Below are 13,930 nucleotides of genomic sequence, written 5' to 3' on the forward strand. Positions count from 1 at the left end.
CTATGTCAGCTACGGCCAGTGCCTTCCCGAAGCGACCTGCAGTCTGTGGTCGCGTCTCCAGGCGTTCCTCTCTATTGACGAGAGGATTTCAGTTTCCTGTTTTGGATTACCATTGATTATATCCAGGAGAATCATTATTTGTTTAATACTGGAATAAAGACTCTGTTACTATTACGTCGCTTTTGGGTCCTCATTCATCAGCATAACAGAAGAATCCGACCAAGATGGACCCAGCGACTATGGATTCTCTCAACACTGCCGTCGAGTTCCAGGGAGCAATGCTCGGCAGACACGAGCAGGAATTGTTTGCTGCTCGTCATGCCGTTGAGACCCTGGCCGCTCAGGTCTCCGATCTCTCTGGACAGTTTCAGAGTCTTCGTCTCGTGCCACCAGCTACTTCCTGGTCTTCCGAGTCTCCGGAACCTAGGGTTAATAACCCACCATGTTACTCTGGGCAGCCCACTGAGTGTCGCTCCTTTCTCACCCAGTGTGATATTGTGTTCTCTCTCCAGCCCAACACGTACTCAAGAGAGAGAGCTCGGATCGCTTACGTCATATCACTCCTTACTGGTCGGGCTCGGGAGTGGGGCACAGCTATCTGGGAGGCAAGGGCTGAGTGTTCTAACGATTATCAGAACTTTAAAGAGGAGATGATACGGGTTTTTGATCGTTCAGTTTTTGGGAAGGAGGCTTCCAGGGCCCTGGCTTCCCTATGTCAAGGTGATCGATCCATAACGGATTACTCTATAGAGTTTCGCACTCTTGCTGCCTCCAGTGACTGGAACGAGCCGGCGTTGCTCGCTCGTTTTCTGGAGGGACTTCACGCTGAGGTTAAGGATGAGATTCTCTCCCGGGAGGTTCCTTCCAGCGTGGACTCTTTGATTGCACTCGCCATCCGCATAGAACGACGGATAGATCTTCGTCATCGAGCTCGTGGAAGAGAGCTCGCGTTAACGGTGCTTCCCCTCTCCGCATCTCAACCATCTCCTCCCACCGGCTCAGAGACTGAGCCCATGCAGCTGGGAGGTATTCGCATCTCGACTAAGGAGAGGGAACGGAGAATCACCAACCGCCTTTGCCTCTATTGCGGTTCTGCTGGACATTTTGTCATGTCATGTCCAGTAAAAGCCAGAGCTCATCAGTAAGCGGAGGGCTACTGGTGAGCGCTACTACTCAGGTCTCTCCATCAAGATCCTGTACTACCTTGTCGGTCCATCTACGCTGGACCGGTTCGGCTGCTTCCTGCAGTGCCTTGATAGACTCAGGGGCTGAGGGTTGTTTTATGGACGAAGCATGGGCTCGGAAACATGACATTCCTCTCAGACAGTTAGGGAAGCCCACGCCCATGTTCGCCTTAGATGGTAGTCTTCTCCCCAGTATCAGATGTGAGACACTACCTTTAACCCTCACAGTATCTGGTAACCACAGTGAGACCATTTCCTTTTTGATTTTTCGTTCACCTTTTACACCTGTTGTTTTGGGTCATCCCTGGCTAGTATGTCATAATCCTTCTATTAATTGGTCTAGTAATTCTATCCTATCTTGGAACGTTTCTTGTCATGTGAAGTGTTTAATGTCTGCTATCCCTCCTGTGTCTTCTGTCCCCTCTACTCAGGAGGAACCTGGTGATTTGACAGGAGTGCCGGAGGAATATCATGATCTGCGCACGGTCTTCAGTCGGTCCAGAGCCAGCTCCCTTCCTCCTCACCGGTCGTATGATTGTTGTATTGATCTCCTTCCGGGGACCACTCCCCCTCGGGGTAGACTATACTCTCTGTCGGCTCCCGAACGTAAGGCTCTCGAGGATTATCTGTCTGTTTCTCTCGACGCCGGTACCGTGGTGCCTTCTTCCTCTCCCGCCGGAGCGGGATTTTTCTTTGTTAAGAAGAAGGACGGTACTCTGCGCCCCTGCGTGGATTATCGAGGGCTGAATGACATAACGGTTAAGAATCGTTATCCGCTTCCCCTTATGTCGTCAGCCTTCGAGATTTTGCAGGGAGCCAGGTGCTTTACTAAGTTGGACCTTCGTAACGCTTACCATCTCGTACGCATCAGAGAGGGGGACGAGTGGAAAACGGCGTTTAACACTCCGTTAGGGCATTTTGAATACCGGGTTCTGCCGTTCGGTCTCGCTAATGCTCCAGCTGTCTTTCAGGCATTAGTTAATGATGTACTGAGAGACATGCTGAACATTTTTGTTTTCGTTTACCTTGACGATATCCTGATTTTTTCACCGTCACTCGAGATTCATGTTCAGCACGTTCGACGTGTACTCCAGCGCCTTTTAGAGAATTGTCTCTACGTGAAGGCTGAGAAGTGCGCCTTTCATGTCTCCTCTGTCACTTTTCTCGGTTCTGTTATTTCCGCTGAAGGCATTCAGATGGATCCCGCTAAGGTCCAGGCTGTCAGCGATTGGCCCGTCCCTAAGTCACGTGTCGAGTTGCAGCGCTTTCTCGGTTTCGCTAATTTCTATCGGCGTTTCATTCGTAATTTCGGTCAAGTGGCTGCCCCTCTCACAGCTCTGACTTCTGTCAAGACTTGCTTTAAGTGGTCCGGTTCCGCCCAGGGAGCTTTTGATCTCCTCAAGAAGCGTTTTACATCCGCCCCTATCCTTGTTACTCCTGACGTCACTAAACAATTCATTGTCGAGGTTGACGCTTCAGAGGTGGGCGTGGGAGCCATTCTGTCTCAGCGCTTCCAGTCTGACGATAAGGTCCATCCTTGCGCTTACTTTTCTCATCGCCTGTCGCCATCGGAACGCAACTATGATGTGGGTAACCGCGAACTGCTCGCCATCCGCTTAGCCATAGGCGAATGGCGACAGTGGTTGGAGGGGGCGACCGTCCCTTTTGTCGTTTGGACTGACCATAAGAACCTTGAGTACATCCGTTCGGCCAAACGACTTAATGCACGTCAAGCTCGTTGGGCGTTGTTTTTCGCTCGTTTCGAGTTCGTGATTTCCTATCGTCCGGGAAATAAGAACACCAAGCCTGATGCCTTATCCCGTCTCTTTAGTTCTTCTGTGGCTTCTACCGACCCCGAGGGGATTCTCCCTGAAGGGCGTGTTGTCGGGTTGACTGTCTGGGGAATTGAGAGACAGGTAAAGCAAGCACTCACTCACACTGCGTCGCCGCGCGCTTGTCCTAGTAACCTTCTGTTCGTTCCTGTCTCTACTCGTCTGGCTGTTCTTCAGTGGGCTCACTCTGCCAAGTTAGCTGGCCACCCCGGCGTTCGGGGTACGCTTGCTTCTATTCGCCAGCGGTTTTGGTGGCCTACTCAGGAGCGGGACACGCGTCGTTTCGTGGCGGCTTGTTCGGACTGCGCGCAGACTAAGTCAGGTAACTCTCCTCCTGCCGGTCGTCTCAGACCGCTTCCCATTCCTTCTCGACCATGGTCTCACATCGCCTTAGACTTTATTACCGGTCTGCCTTCGTCTGCGGGGAAGACTGTGATTCTTACGGTTATCGATAGGTTCTCTAAGGCGGCACATTTCATTCCCCTCGCTAAGCTTCCTTCCGCTAAGGAGACGGCACAAATCATCATTGAGAATGTGTTCAGAATTCATGGCCTCCCGTTAGACGCCGTTTCAGACAGAGGTCCGCAATTCACGTCACAGTTTTGGAGGGAGTTCTGTCGTTTGATTGGTGCTTCCGTCAGTCTCTCTTCCGGGTTTCATCCCCAGTCTAACGGTCAAGCAGAAAGGGCCAATCAGTCGATTGGTCGCATTTTACGCAGCCTTTCGTTTCGAAACCCTGCGTCTTGGGCAGAACAGCTCCCCTGGGCTGAGTACGCTCACAACTCGCTTCCTTCGTCTGCTACCGGGCTGTCCCCGTTTCAGAGTAGTCTTGGCTACCAGCCTCCTCTGTTTTCGTCCCAGCTCGCCGAGTCCAGCGTTCCCTCCGCTCAGGCTTTTGTCCAACGTTGTGAGCGCACCTGGAGGAGGGTCAGGTCTGCACTTTGCCGTTACAGGGCGCAGACTGTGAGAGCCGCCAATAAACGTAGGATTAAGAGTCCTAGGTATTGTCGCGGTCAGAGAGTGTGGCTTTCCACTCGTAACCTTCCCCTTACGACAGCTTCTCGCAAGTTGACTCCGCGGTTCATTGGTCCGTTCCGTGTCTCTCAGGTCGTCAATCCTGTCGCTGTGCGACTGCTTCTTCCGCAACATCTTCGTCGCGTCCACCCTGTCTTCCATGTCTCCTGTGTCAAGCCTTTTCTTCGCGCCCCCGTTCGTCTTCCCTCCCCCCCCCCCGTCCTTGTCGAGGGCGCTCCTATTTACAAGGTACGGAAGATCATGGACATGCGTTCTCGGGGACGTGGTCACCAGTACTTAGTGGATTGGGAGGGTTACGGTCCTGAGGAGAGGAGTTGGGTTCCATCTCGGGACGTGCTGGACCGTTCGTTGATTGATGATTTCCTTCGTTGCCGCCAGGGTTCCTCCTCGAGTGCGCCAGGAGGCGCTCGGTGAGTGGGGGGGTACTGTCATGTTTTGTCTTTGATCATGTCTTGTCCCTGTGCTTCCCTCTGCTGGTCTTATTAGGTTCTTTCTCTTTCTCTCTCTCTATCGTTCCGTTCCTGCTCCCAGCTGTTTCTCATTCTCCCTACGACCTCATTTACTCTTTCACACCTGTCCCCTGTTTTGCCCTCTGATTAGAGTCCCTATTTCTTCCTCTGTTTTCCGCTCCTGTCCTTGTCGGATTCTTGTTTGATGTTTGCTGTTCCTGTGTCCTTGTTTCGCCCTGTCGTGTTCTTTGCCTTCTTCAGATGCTGCGTGTGAGCAGGTGTCTATGTCAGCTACGGCCAGTGCCTTCCCGAAGCGACCTGCAGTCTGTGGTCGCGTCTCCAGGCGTTCCTCTCTATTGACGAGAGGATTTCAGTTTCCTGTTTTGGATTACCATTGATTATATCCAGGAGAATCATTATTTGTTTAATACTGGAATAAAGACTCTGTTACTATTACGTCGCTTTTGGGTCCTCATTCATCAGCATAACATGGAGTTACATTGTGTTGTTTAAGTGTTCCCTTTATTTTTTTGAGCAGTGTAGTTATGGCCATTCCACCGTCATAGTACTGATGAAGCCTGAGCTGGAATGGCTAGCTTCATTAGATCTTGATCCCCTTCATACAGTGCCTTCAGAAAGTTTCCACAGCCCTTGACTTTTTCCACATTATGTTGTGTTACAAAGTGGGATGAAAATGGATTTAGATCTACACAAAATATTCGAAGTGGAAGAAAAATTAAAACATTAGTAAAACAAAATCATGAAAAATAAAACACTAATATATCTTAATTAGACAAGTATTCAACCTTCTGAGTCAATACTTGTTAGAATCACCTTTGGCAGTGATTACAGCTCTGAGTCTTTCTGGGTACGTCTCTAAGAGCTTTCCACAACTGCATTGTGTAACATTTGCCCATTATTCTTCACAAAAGTCTTCCAGCTTTGTCAAATTGGTTGTTAATCTCTATTAGACAACAATTTTCAGGTATTGCAATAGATTTTCAAACAGATGTAAGTCAAAACTGTTACCAGGCAACTCAGGAACATCCACTGTCTTCTTGCTAAGCAACTCCAGTGTAGATTCTGCCTTGTGTTTTAAGTTATTATCTTGCTGAAAAGTGAATTAATCTCTCCAGTATCTGGTAGAAAGCAGACTGAACCAGATTTTCTTCTATGATTTTGCCTGTGCTTAGCTCCAGTCCTTTCCTTGTTAATTAGCGTATTGCTCACACCCGTGGCCTGCTGCCTGAAACGTTTCAGTTTGTTTAAATGTTCAGTGTGTGAAGGGGACTGCTGGTATGTCTGCAAGTTTGTCTGGTATGTCTGGTATGTCCCCCCCCCCCCCCCCCCCATTCAAACCCTCTGTACTCCTCCACTGGGAGGTAATACAGATTATTGCAAATCCTCTAATGTTGATGACTGAGTTCTTTCTTGTAAATTGTTTCTAGGAAGTTGCAGTTAAATTTCTCTCCCATTATTATTGTATGGGGTATTATTGGTTGGGTTACCCCTATGCTGTGATGTGTGTTTCATATGGTTTGTCTTGTCTTTTCTCTCCACTGGCTATCTGGCAAACAAGCTACACTCAAGGCAGTCTCTTCTGCTGGTGTGTCTGTGGTAGTGGTACTCTATCTATCCTACTCTTTTCCTTTCGGCAGGGTTAATACCTGCCTGGTGCCCGAACAAAATCTTTATCTTTACCCCTCTCTGACAATAGTGCTACAAGGTTATGGGACTCTTCATGCATAACTCAAGAGTTATGTAGTTATCTTGTCTCAGCCAGGCACCCACATTAATTCAAGAGGAACTTGTCTTTATCTTTTAACCTCTACACGATTAATGTCCAAATGCTGTGATACGTTTTGTAACTTAACCATTCATTTTGCCTGCTGGTTTTATGAAGTTTAGGTGTACAGTACATTCATATAAAAATCCTTAACAGTCTTTTGACGTACCTGTGCATCAATCGAAGTTACATAATAATCCCCATCAACATCTGTCAGTTTATGCTAGAGATACTGTATGTATTTTGCATTGGGCTGTTTCTCAATCCACAACATCAGGCTATGTTGTCCTTCCGCATCTGCAGAGGAAGGTGGCCGAGCTACAGCAGTGTTTGTCAGACCTTGATACATCCTGAAAATCGGTCATCTCACGAAAACGTCTCACAAACACGATGGTTCTCCATCTTTCTCTATGACCCCCACAAGCTCCACATGACTCATCTGAATTTGGTAATGCTGATGTGCCAACTTCTGTCTGTAGTGTCCGATCCGTTTGGGCTACAAGCTTATACTGTATGACTGTGGAAAGGGGACTCTCATGAACATGATGGTGTTCTCCGTTTTGCTTTACGACCCCCATAAGTGTCACGGGACTAGTCTAAAGGTAATCCAGACAAATGAATGGAAGTATGGAAGTAGTTTTGTGCCAACAAAAATAAGGGGTTAAATATTTGTCCCCCAAAAATATATTTCCTGAACTTTCTTATATCGCCTAGATATAGGACAGACACTTCAAAACCTTATTCCTTATTATTTATTTTTTGACTGTCTTTTTTGCCATTTATGAACGTGTTATTCAATGTGATTCTATGGGTTAGAGTAGTAAAGGCCACATTTCAATATTTTATCAACTAACTTTTTTATATACAGTATATTGTTTTATACCTAAATGGGTCCTAAAATTCAAAATCAAATAGTTAAATGATCCATGGTATGACCATGTTCAAACAATTCCATATGTTAGCTTAGAAGAAAAAGTACAAGATTTACAATTTAGATTCCTTCCTATACTCTGATTTGCTATCTACGTTTTCGGTGTCTTGGTCTGTGTTGCATCGACACCTGTAGAAAAGATGAAAACACATGTTTGAAACAATTCTTCATCAAGATGGATGGAGGAATGTACGTAGAGACGGACGGACAGTCAAACTCACCCTTTGATATGCTGCATCTGTAAGATGGTCTCTGGCAAATCCTTGCCGTAACTCTCAGGTAAAATGAAGCAGAACAGACCCCCAAGTATTGCAAGGCTACCAATGAATATGTATGGTAGGTACTTGTAGTAATTTCCTGCAAATAAATAAAACAGACATTTTCAATATCAAGGGAGAGGTCTGAACATCAGAAAACCAAATTAACAGTGAGAGACATTGTCGAATACATCCACTCAATCTTGTTTATCTCTACTGAACAAAGAAATGGGTAGTGATCCAGGTCTTACAAGATTGGATATATATACTTTAACAGTCCAATATTGACATTGATGATTGATGAATTAACTGATTGAATGATTAACTGATTGATTGGTCTTACCGAGGTAGATGATGAAGGGGGAGAGGATGGTTCCGATGCGTGCTGCCATGGAGCACGTCCCCATGGCCATGTTCCTCACCACGGTGGGGAAGAGCTCCGACGTGACTGCGTACACTACACAGAACGCTGCCGTGATGCCAAACTTCCCCACCATCTCCAGGAAGATAGCCACTCCTGGGAGATCTGAAACATAGAGAGACAACCAGTGTAGGAGTAAATGAGACACATAGATAACACATAGACGTATAGGACAGCTGAACATTAAAAACAGACCACACGAAGAGAAGGCGACACATAGGCGCCTAGGACAACTGGACACACTAAGGATAGAGGAGACACATAGTCTGCTGATCCTAATAAGGGCACACATACCAGAGAACACACTGAGACACTGAGCTAAATACAGGGTCAAGACATAGGCCTATAGGATAGATGGACATATATTATTTTTAGGACAAGCAAGGGTCTTGCCACCATTATAATCTAACTGAAAGCAGATATGGGCGTTATTGGGCGTGAACAAGCAGGAAGCCTGAACTAAAAGATAATGGTGGCAGGAGAATTAGGGGAATAATGATTATTTGCATATGGGTTGGACCCATATGCTATATGTGGATAAATAGAGGAGCCGGGGCTCTGGGAAGGTGTGTGTTCCGCGGACCATTCCAGGCTGTCTATACTCTGTATTAAAAGCCTATTTGATTTCACAAGTTCTTACGAGTGTTATATTTCTGAGACGATGTTCCACGACACCAGGTGTAAATTAGGTGATGTTTATAAAGATCTGTAAATGAGGTCTCCCTCTGAGACGGTCAATGAATTTTACCTGTTGGGACCATGTTAATGAAGAGAATAACAGCTCCCCCTAGGAAGAGAGTGGAGGACTGGCAAAACCGTCTGGAACAGTATCTGAGCAGCAACAGGGCAATGAAATAGGCTGGCACTTCTGCAGCTCCAGACAGGAAGCAGTTGATATAGGGATTTCCACTGAGGTTGGAAGTGTTCAAAAGCAGGGCGAAGTAGCCACATGTGATAATAATCCTGCAGAGGGAAATCAAATATACAAAGTCGAATGAATTACAGTTGAAGTCGGAAGTTTACATACACTTAGGTTGGAGTCATTAAAACTCGTTTTTCAACCACTCCACAAATTTCTTGTAAACAAACTATAGTTTTGGCAAGTCGGTTAGGACATCTACTTTGTGCATGACACAAGTCATTTTTACAACACTTGTTTACAGGCAGATTATTTCACTTGTAATTCACTGTATCACAATTCCAGTGGGTCTAAGTTGACTGTGCCTTTAAACAGCTTGGAAAATTCCAGAAAATGATGTCATGGCTTTAGAAGCTTCTGATAGGCTAATTGACATAATTTGAGTCCATTGGAGGTGTACCTGTGGATGTATTTCAAGGCCTACCTTCAAACTCAGTGCCTCTTTGCTTGACATCATGGGAAAATCAAAATAAATCAGCCAAGACCTCAGAAAAAAATTGTAGACCTCCACAAGTCTGGTTCATCCTTGGGAGAAATTTCCAAACGCCTGAAGGTACCACGTTCATCTGTACAAGCAATAGTACGCAAGTATAAACACCATGGGACCACGCAGCCATCATACCGCTCAGGAAGGAGATGCGTCTCCTAGAGATGAATGTACTTTGGTGTGAAAAGTGCAAATCAATCCCAGAACAAGGACCTTGTGAAGATGCTGGGGGAAACAGGTACAAAAGTATCTATATCCACAGTAAAACGAGTCCTATATCGACATAACCTGAAGGGCCGCTCAGCAAGGAAGAAGCAACTGCTCCAAAATTGACATAAAAAAGCCAGACTATGGTTTGCAACTGCACATGGAGACAAATATCGTACTTTTTGGAGAAATGTCCTCTGGTCTGATGAAACAAAAATAGAACTGTTTGGCCATAATGACCATCGTTATGTTTGGAAAAAGGGGGAGGCTTGCAAGCCAAAGAACACCATCCCAACCATGAAGCACGGGGGTGGCAGCCTCATGTTGTGGGGGTGCTTTGCTGCAGGAGGGACTGGTGCACTTCATAAAATAGATGGCATCATGAGGAAAGAAAATTATGTGGATATATTAAAGCAACATCTCAAGACATCAGTCAGGAAGAAAGCTCTGTCGCAAATGGGTCTTCCAAATGGACAATGACCCCAAGCATACTTCCAAAGTTGTGGCAAAATGGCTTAAGGACAACAAAGTCAAGGTATTGGAGTGGCCATCACAAAGTCCTTACCTCAATCCCATAGAAAATGTGTGGGCATAACTAAAAAATTGTGTGCGAGCAAGGAGGCCTACAAACCTGACCCAGTTACACCAGCTCTGTCAGGAGGAATGGGCCAAAATTCACCCAATTTATTGTGGGAAGCTTATGGAAGGCTACTCGAAATGTTTGACCCAAGTTAAACAATTTAAAGGTAATGCTACCAAATACTAATTTAGTGTATGTAAACTTCTAGACCACTGGGAATGTGATGAAAGAAATAAAAGCTGAAATAAATCATTCTCTCTACTATTATTCTGAAATTTCACATTCTTAAAGTAAAGTGGTGATCCTGACTGACCTAAAACAGGGAATTTTTACTAGGATTAAATGTCAGGAATTGTGAAAAACTGAGTTTAAATGTATTTGGCTAAGGTGTATGTAAACTTCTGACTTCAACTGTAGATGAACAGGCACAAACAAAGTAATATTCAAAGTAATATTCAGAGTCATTAAATGACAATTCCACTCAAAACATTTGTGGTATTTGTTTCATTAGTCCATTGTTGACATAGTCCCAAAATGTTTTGCTTGTCAGCAATCAAGTTTTCAAGATATGTAACTTTCAAAATAAAGAAGTCATCCTTTACTTTGCATTTTGCATAATATGATGCTGCGTTTTGTATCATATGATGCAAATTGCATCATGTGAGGATTTCTGTATTTTGAAAGTTACATATCATGAAATCTTGATTGCTGACAAGCAAAACATTTTGGGACTATGTCAACAATGGACAAATACCAAAATATAGTTTTTTGGGGTGGAGTTTTCCTTTAAGATTGTGTAGGATTTGTGTTAACAGATGCTAAGATTTACCACAGAAGGGAACACAGAATTATAATTGAAAGCATATTGCTGCTCCTCATGACATCCAGAATGTTGTATTTCTTGTCCTTCATGGCCAGAGCATCTTCTACCTGGAGATAAGTCATCATTAGGATCATCATTAGGATACACCATTTAGAAGAGCAAAATGCATAATGGATGAAATTGCTAAGAGTAGATTGCCCCTGTATTTTATTCCCCGTGTCTCTCTTTCATCACCGTAAGCACAGAGTCCACTGTCTCACTTTCATTATTCTGCAGTTCTAGACTGCATTGGTTAAAAGATAACACTTCAGAAACCTAAACTACAGTCAGGCCAGAGTGAGTGGTCAAGTAGTCTGATGAATGACCTGGATTACACCATAAAACAGGAAGGGATGCATTAGTCTCTCAAATGATTTAACAATGGTTATTAATCAACTTCATTCAGTTGATGTATTGCAGCACCAGCAAAAAGGACTTTGACTTCAACTGGATAGGTGCCTAAAAATATATTAACAAAGACATAGGCACTTTTTTGTAATTCCTCTATATATGTTTTTTGTTACTCCATGTCCCTGGGAAGGTTTATTTTATTAAATGATGCAAGCTAAACTGTAGCTAAGTAAGCTTGCTCACCTCTGAGGGAGTGAAGATGACCTCTGGTGCTTCAACTCTGTTCCTCCTGGCAGCATCTCTCAGTATGGCCTCAGCCTCCTCCACTCTTCCCTGAGAGAGCAGCCATCTGGGGGACTCTGGGATGAACCTATACCAATACATATGCACAGTTATATAAACGCTACTGAGGCCCTATGTTAAATCAGGCTAATGTTTGTATTTGACATAGATAAGAAGTCCCTTCGCTAAAAGAAGAGTACACAGAGCATTAACATAGTAGAAGGTTTTGCGGCAAACACATTCCTGTGGGGATACATTTTGCTTACCACCATAGCGGGATGTATATTATTCCAGAGCCTGTCATGGGAACCAGCAACCACCTCCAATCACGGATGAAGTATGCCACAGCCGGCATGAACATGTAGCCAATCGCAGAGCTCAGGAACACTCCAAGTGCGGAGAATACCACACGAGCTCCAGGGCTCAGTATTTCTGTCCCTGAAGACCAGATATGCAAGTTCAGTAAATTTACCAAATGTGCAAGAGATACTGTAGATACAAGTTATGCTTATTTTGAACCTACCAAGAACATACGCTATGACGTAGTTTGAGACTGATCCAGCACCAGCAAAGAAGAAAAAAATAGTGAATGCCTGCCAGTTTGGGGAGAACATTTGTGCGAAAGTGGCCACACTCTGGATTATCATCATAGTAAAGAGCACTGGCTTTCTTCCAAACCTGTTGATGAAAAATGATGTAAGTTCACATTGTCTGAGATGATTCTCCATCAGGACTGAAGTAAACCGTATACAGTACAGACCTGTCAGACAGCTGGCCAGAGATGAACGTTCCCACCAGCGCACCAAAGTAGTGAATTGAAGTGGTCAAGGGAACTTTGTATGCATTATCACACACCACATCCCACTGCAAAATACATATATTTCCTAAATTACACAAATGCCCTTTCTCTCCTTTTACAAAAAGTGAAACTGCAGTTACAGTGCAGTTACAGTGCTATTTTAAATGCCAGTAATTGCACTATAACTGCAAAATAAACACAGGTGAATTGCTAAATTACGGCACTAGACAGCAAAGTAAAACAGCAGTTTGTTTCTGGATGCAGTAATTGCAGTACAACTACAACATAACTGCAACGTACTGTACTGTAACTGCAATTTGTTGCTGTAAGGGTTTGGGTAACCCAACAGTGCAATCCAAAGTGTTTGTGTAAGCATTTAAAGTTCATCATTCACATATTTGTTTTTCATACTCTTTTTATCACAGAATTGTTTTGTCTTTGGGAATAGCTAATAATGTTTGCATTGATTTGCAATACATTTCTCACCTCAGTGACGAATGTTGACTGGTAGACGTCTTTGCTGTATTTCCAACCGTCCAAGCAACTTTCCAGCTCAATTTCACTCACGTTGACATCCACATTTGGAATGATATTTAGGCTAGAGTAGTTTCTAACTGTCTCCACTTTGAGCCTTGAGCAAGAGCTATGCTGCGATGCACCATTTATTGTCTCCATTGGGATGGTCACATTTCTCCACATCTCACTGATATTATACTCCTCAGGAACATAGCATTCATGTGACGGTGTATCACCTACAAACACTATATAAATACCAGTAAACCCATTGGGCAGGATACTGATGGCCAATGCCAAGAAGATTGTCCGCTGAAAGGGTCCCCATGTTCCCAAGAAAGCTGTGATTCCATCGTAATCTCTCATGTTGCTGCTGTGTTCAGTTGACCTTTGAGTCCAGTCACTTATTCACTTGCAGAAAACTGCCTGCATTGTATAGCTGCTCCAGACGTTGTTGTAGTGTTGTCGGATATCATCCATCACCATCTGACACCGTCAACAAACAGCAGAGCTCTCTCCTTTCATGCACCAACCCCTCTTGAAAGCAAGTAGATAACATATCATTGCATCTTGAATTGCCCCACTCGGTATTGGTAATGTATTGGAAGGTCATTAAAAGTGAGGGTTAATAAATTATAAGATGTCGCTGTCCGCTGGTGGTGGAATTCAACCTCGACGTAAGGACAACAGTTGAAGAGGGATGAAACGTCTGGGAAGGGGGCCAGAAAGGCCCACCTCAACAACACTCTAACTGCAGCCTTCTCACACACCTTCCCAAACCTAGTTAATGATTGGCTAAGACACATGTCAGAGTTTGCTTTGTAAAAGCAACAGACAAGTGAGTGTGCATTAGGATCCGATTGAGCCGAAGAGTCACTTATGCATTATAAGCAGCCTGTTAGACAGCAACCTCTTAACTTCTTTGGGATAGGGGGCGGTATTTTGATAGGGGGCGGTATTCTGAGTAGCAGGTAAACTGCCTGCTACTCAGGCCCAGAAGCTAGAATATACATATAATTGGTAGATGTGGATAGA

At 44.6% G+C, this 13,930-nt stretch overlaps 1 protein-coding gene across 1 annotated transcript; it reads right to left on the reverse strand.

The window, feature by feature from the left end:
• Positions 1 to 7,020: 7,020 nt before the first annotated feature.
• LOC139537752 (solute carrier family 22 member 4-like) lies at positions 7,021 to 13,276 on the reverse strand. Its single transcript, XM_071339486.1, has 10 exons — positions 12,869 to 13,276; positions 12,344 to 12,447; positions 12,107 to 12,261; positions 11,850 to 12,021; positions 11,545 to 11,671; positions 10,918 to 11,018; positions 8,644 to 8,858; positions 7,818 to 8,000; positions 7,439 to 7,574; positions 7,021 to 7,346 (listed from the first exon to the last, which is right to left on the reverse strand). Exons 1-10 carry the CDS (start codon positions 13,259 to 13,261, stop codon positions 7,271 to 7,273), a joined length of 1,662 nt encoding a protein of 553 aa, XP_071195587.1. The 5' UTR covers positions 13,262 to 13,276; the 3' UTR covers positions 7,021 to 7,270.
• Between the last annotated feature and the right edge of the window lie 654 nt (positions 13,277 to 13,930).

The sequence above is a fragment of the Salvelinus alpinus genome, chromosome 13, assembly GCF_045679555.1.
Source record: "Salvelinus alpinus chromosome 13, SLU_Salpinus.1, whole genome shotgun sequence".
Classification (NCBI taxonomy): domain Eukaryota; kingdom Metazoa; phylum Chordata; class Actinopteri; order Salmoniformes; family Salmonidae; genus Salvelinus; species Salvelinus alpinus.

What these genes read in the sequence shown, in the direction of transcription:
- LOC139537752 (XM_071339486.1), bottom strand. Translation starts at nt 13,261, where the DNA reads ATGAGAGATTACGATGGAATCACAGCTTTCTTGGGAACATGGGGACCC. An exon ending in ATATACATCCCGCTATGGTG is followed by an intron (nt 11,672 to 11,849) that starts GTAAGCAAAATG and finishes GTATTGGTATAG; the next exon opens with GTTCATCCCAGAGTCCCCCA. An exon ending in CAGATGCAGCATATCAAAGG is followed by an intron (nt 7,347 to 7,438) that starts GTGAGTTTGACT and finishes TCTTTTCTACAG; the next exon opens with GTGTCGATGCAACACAGACC.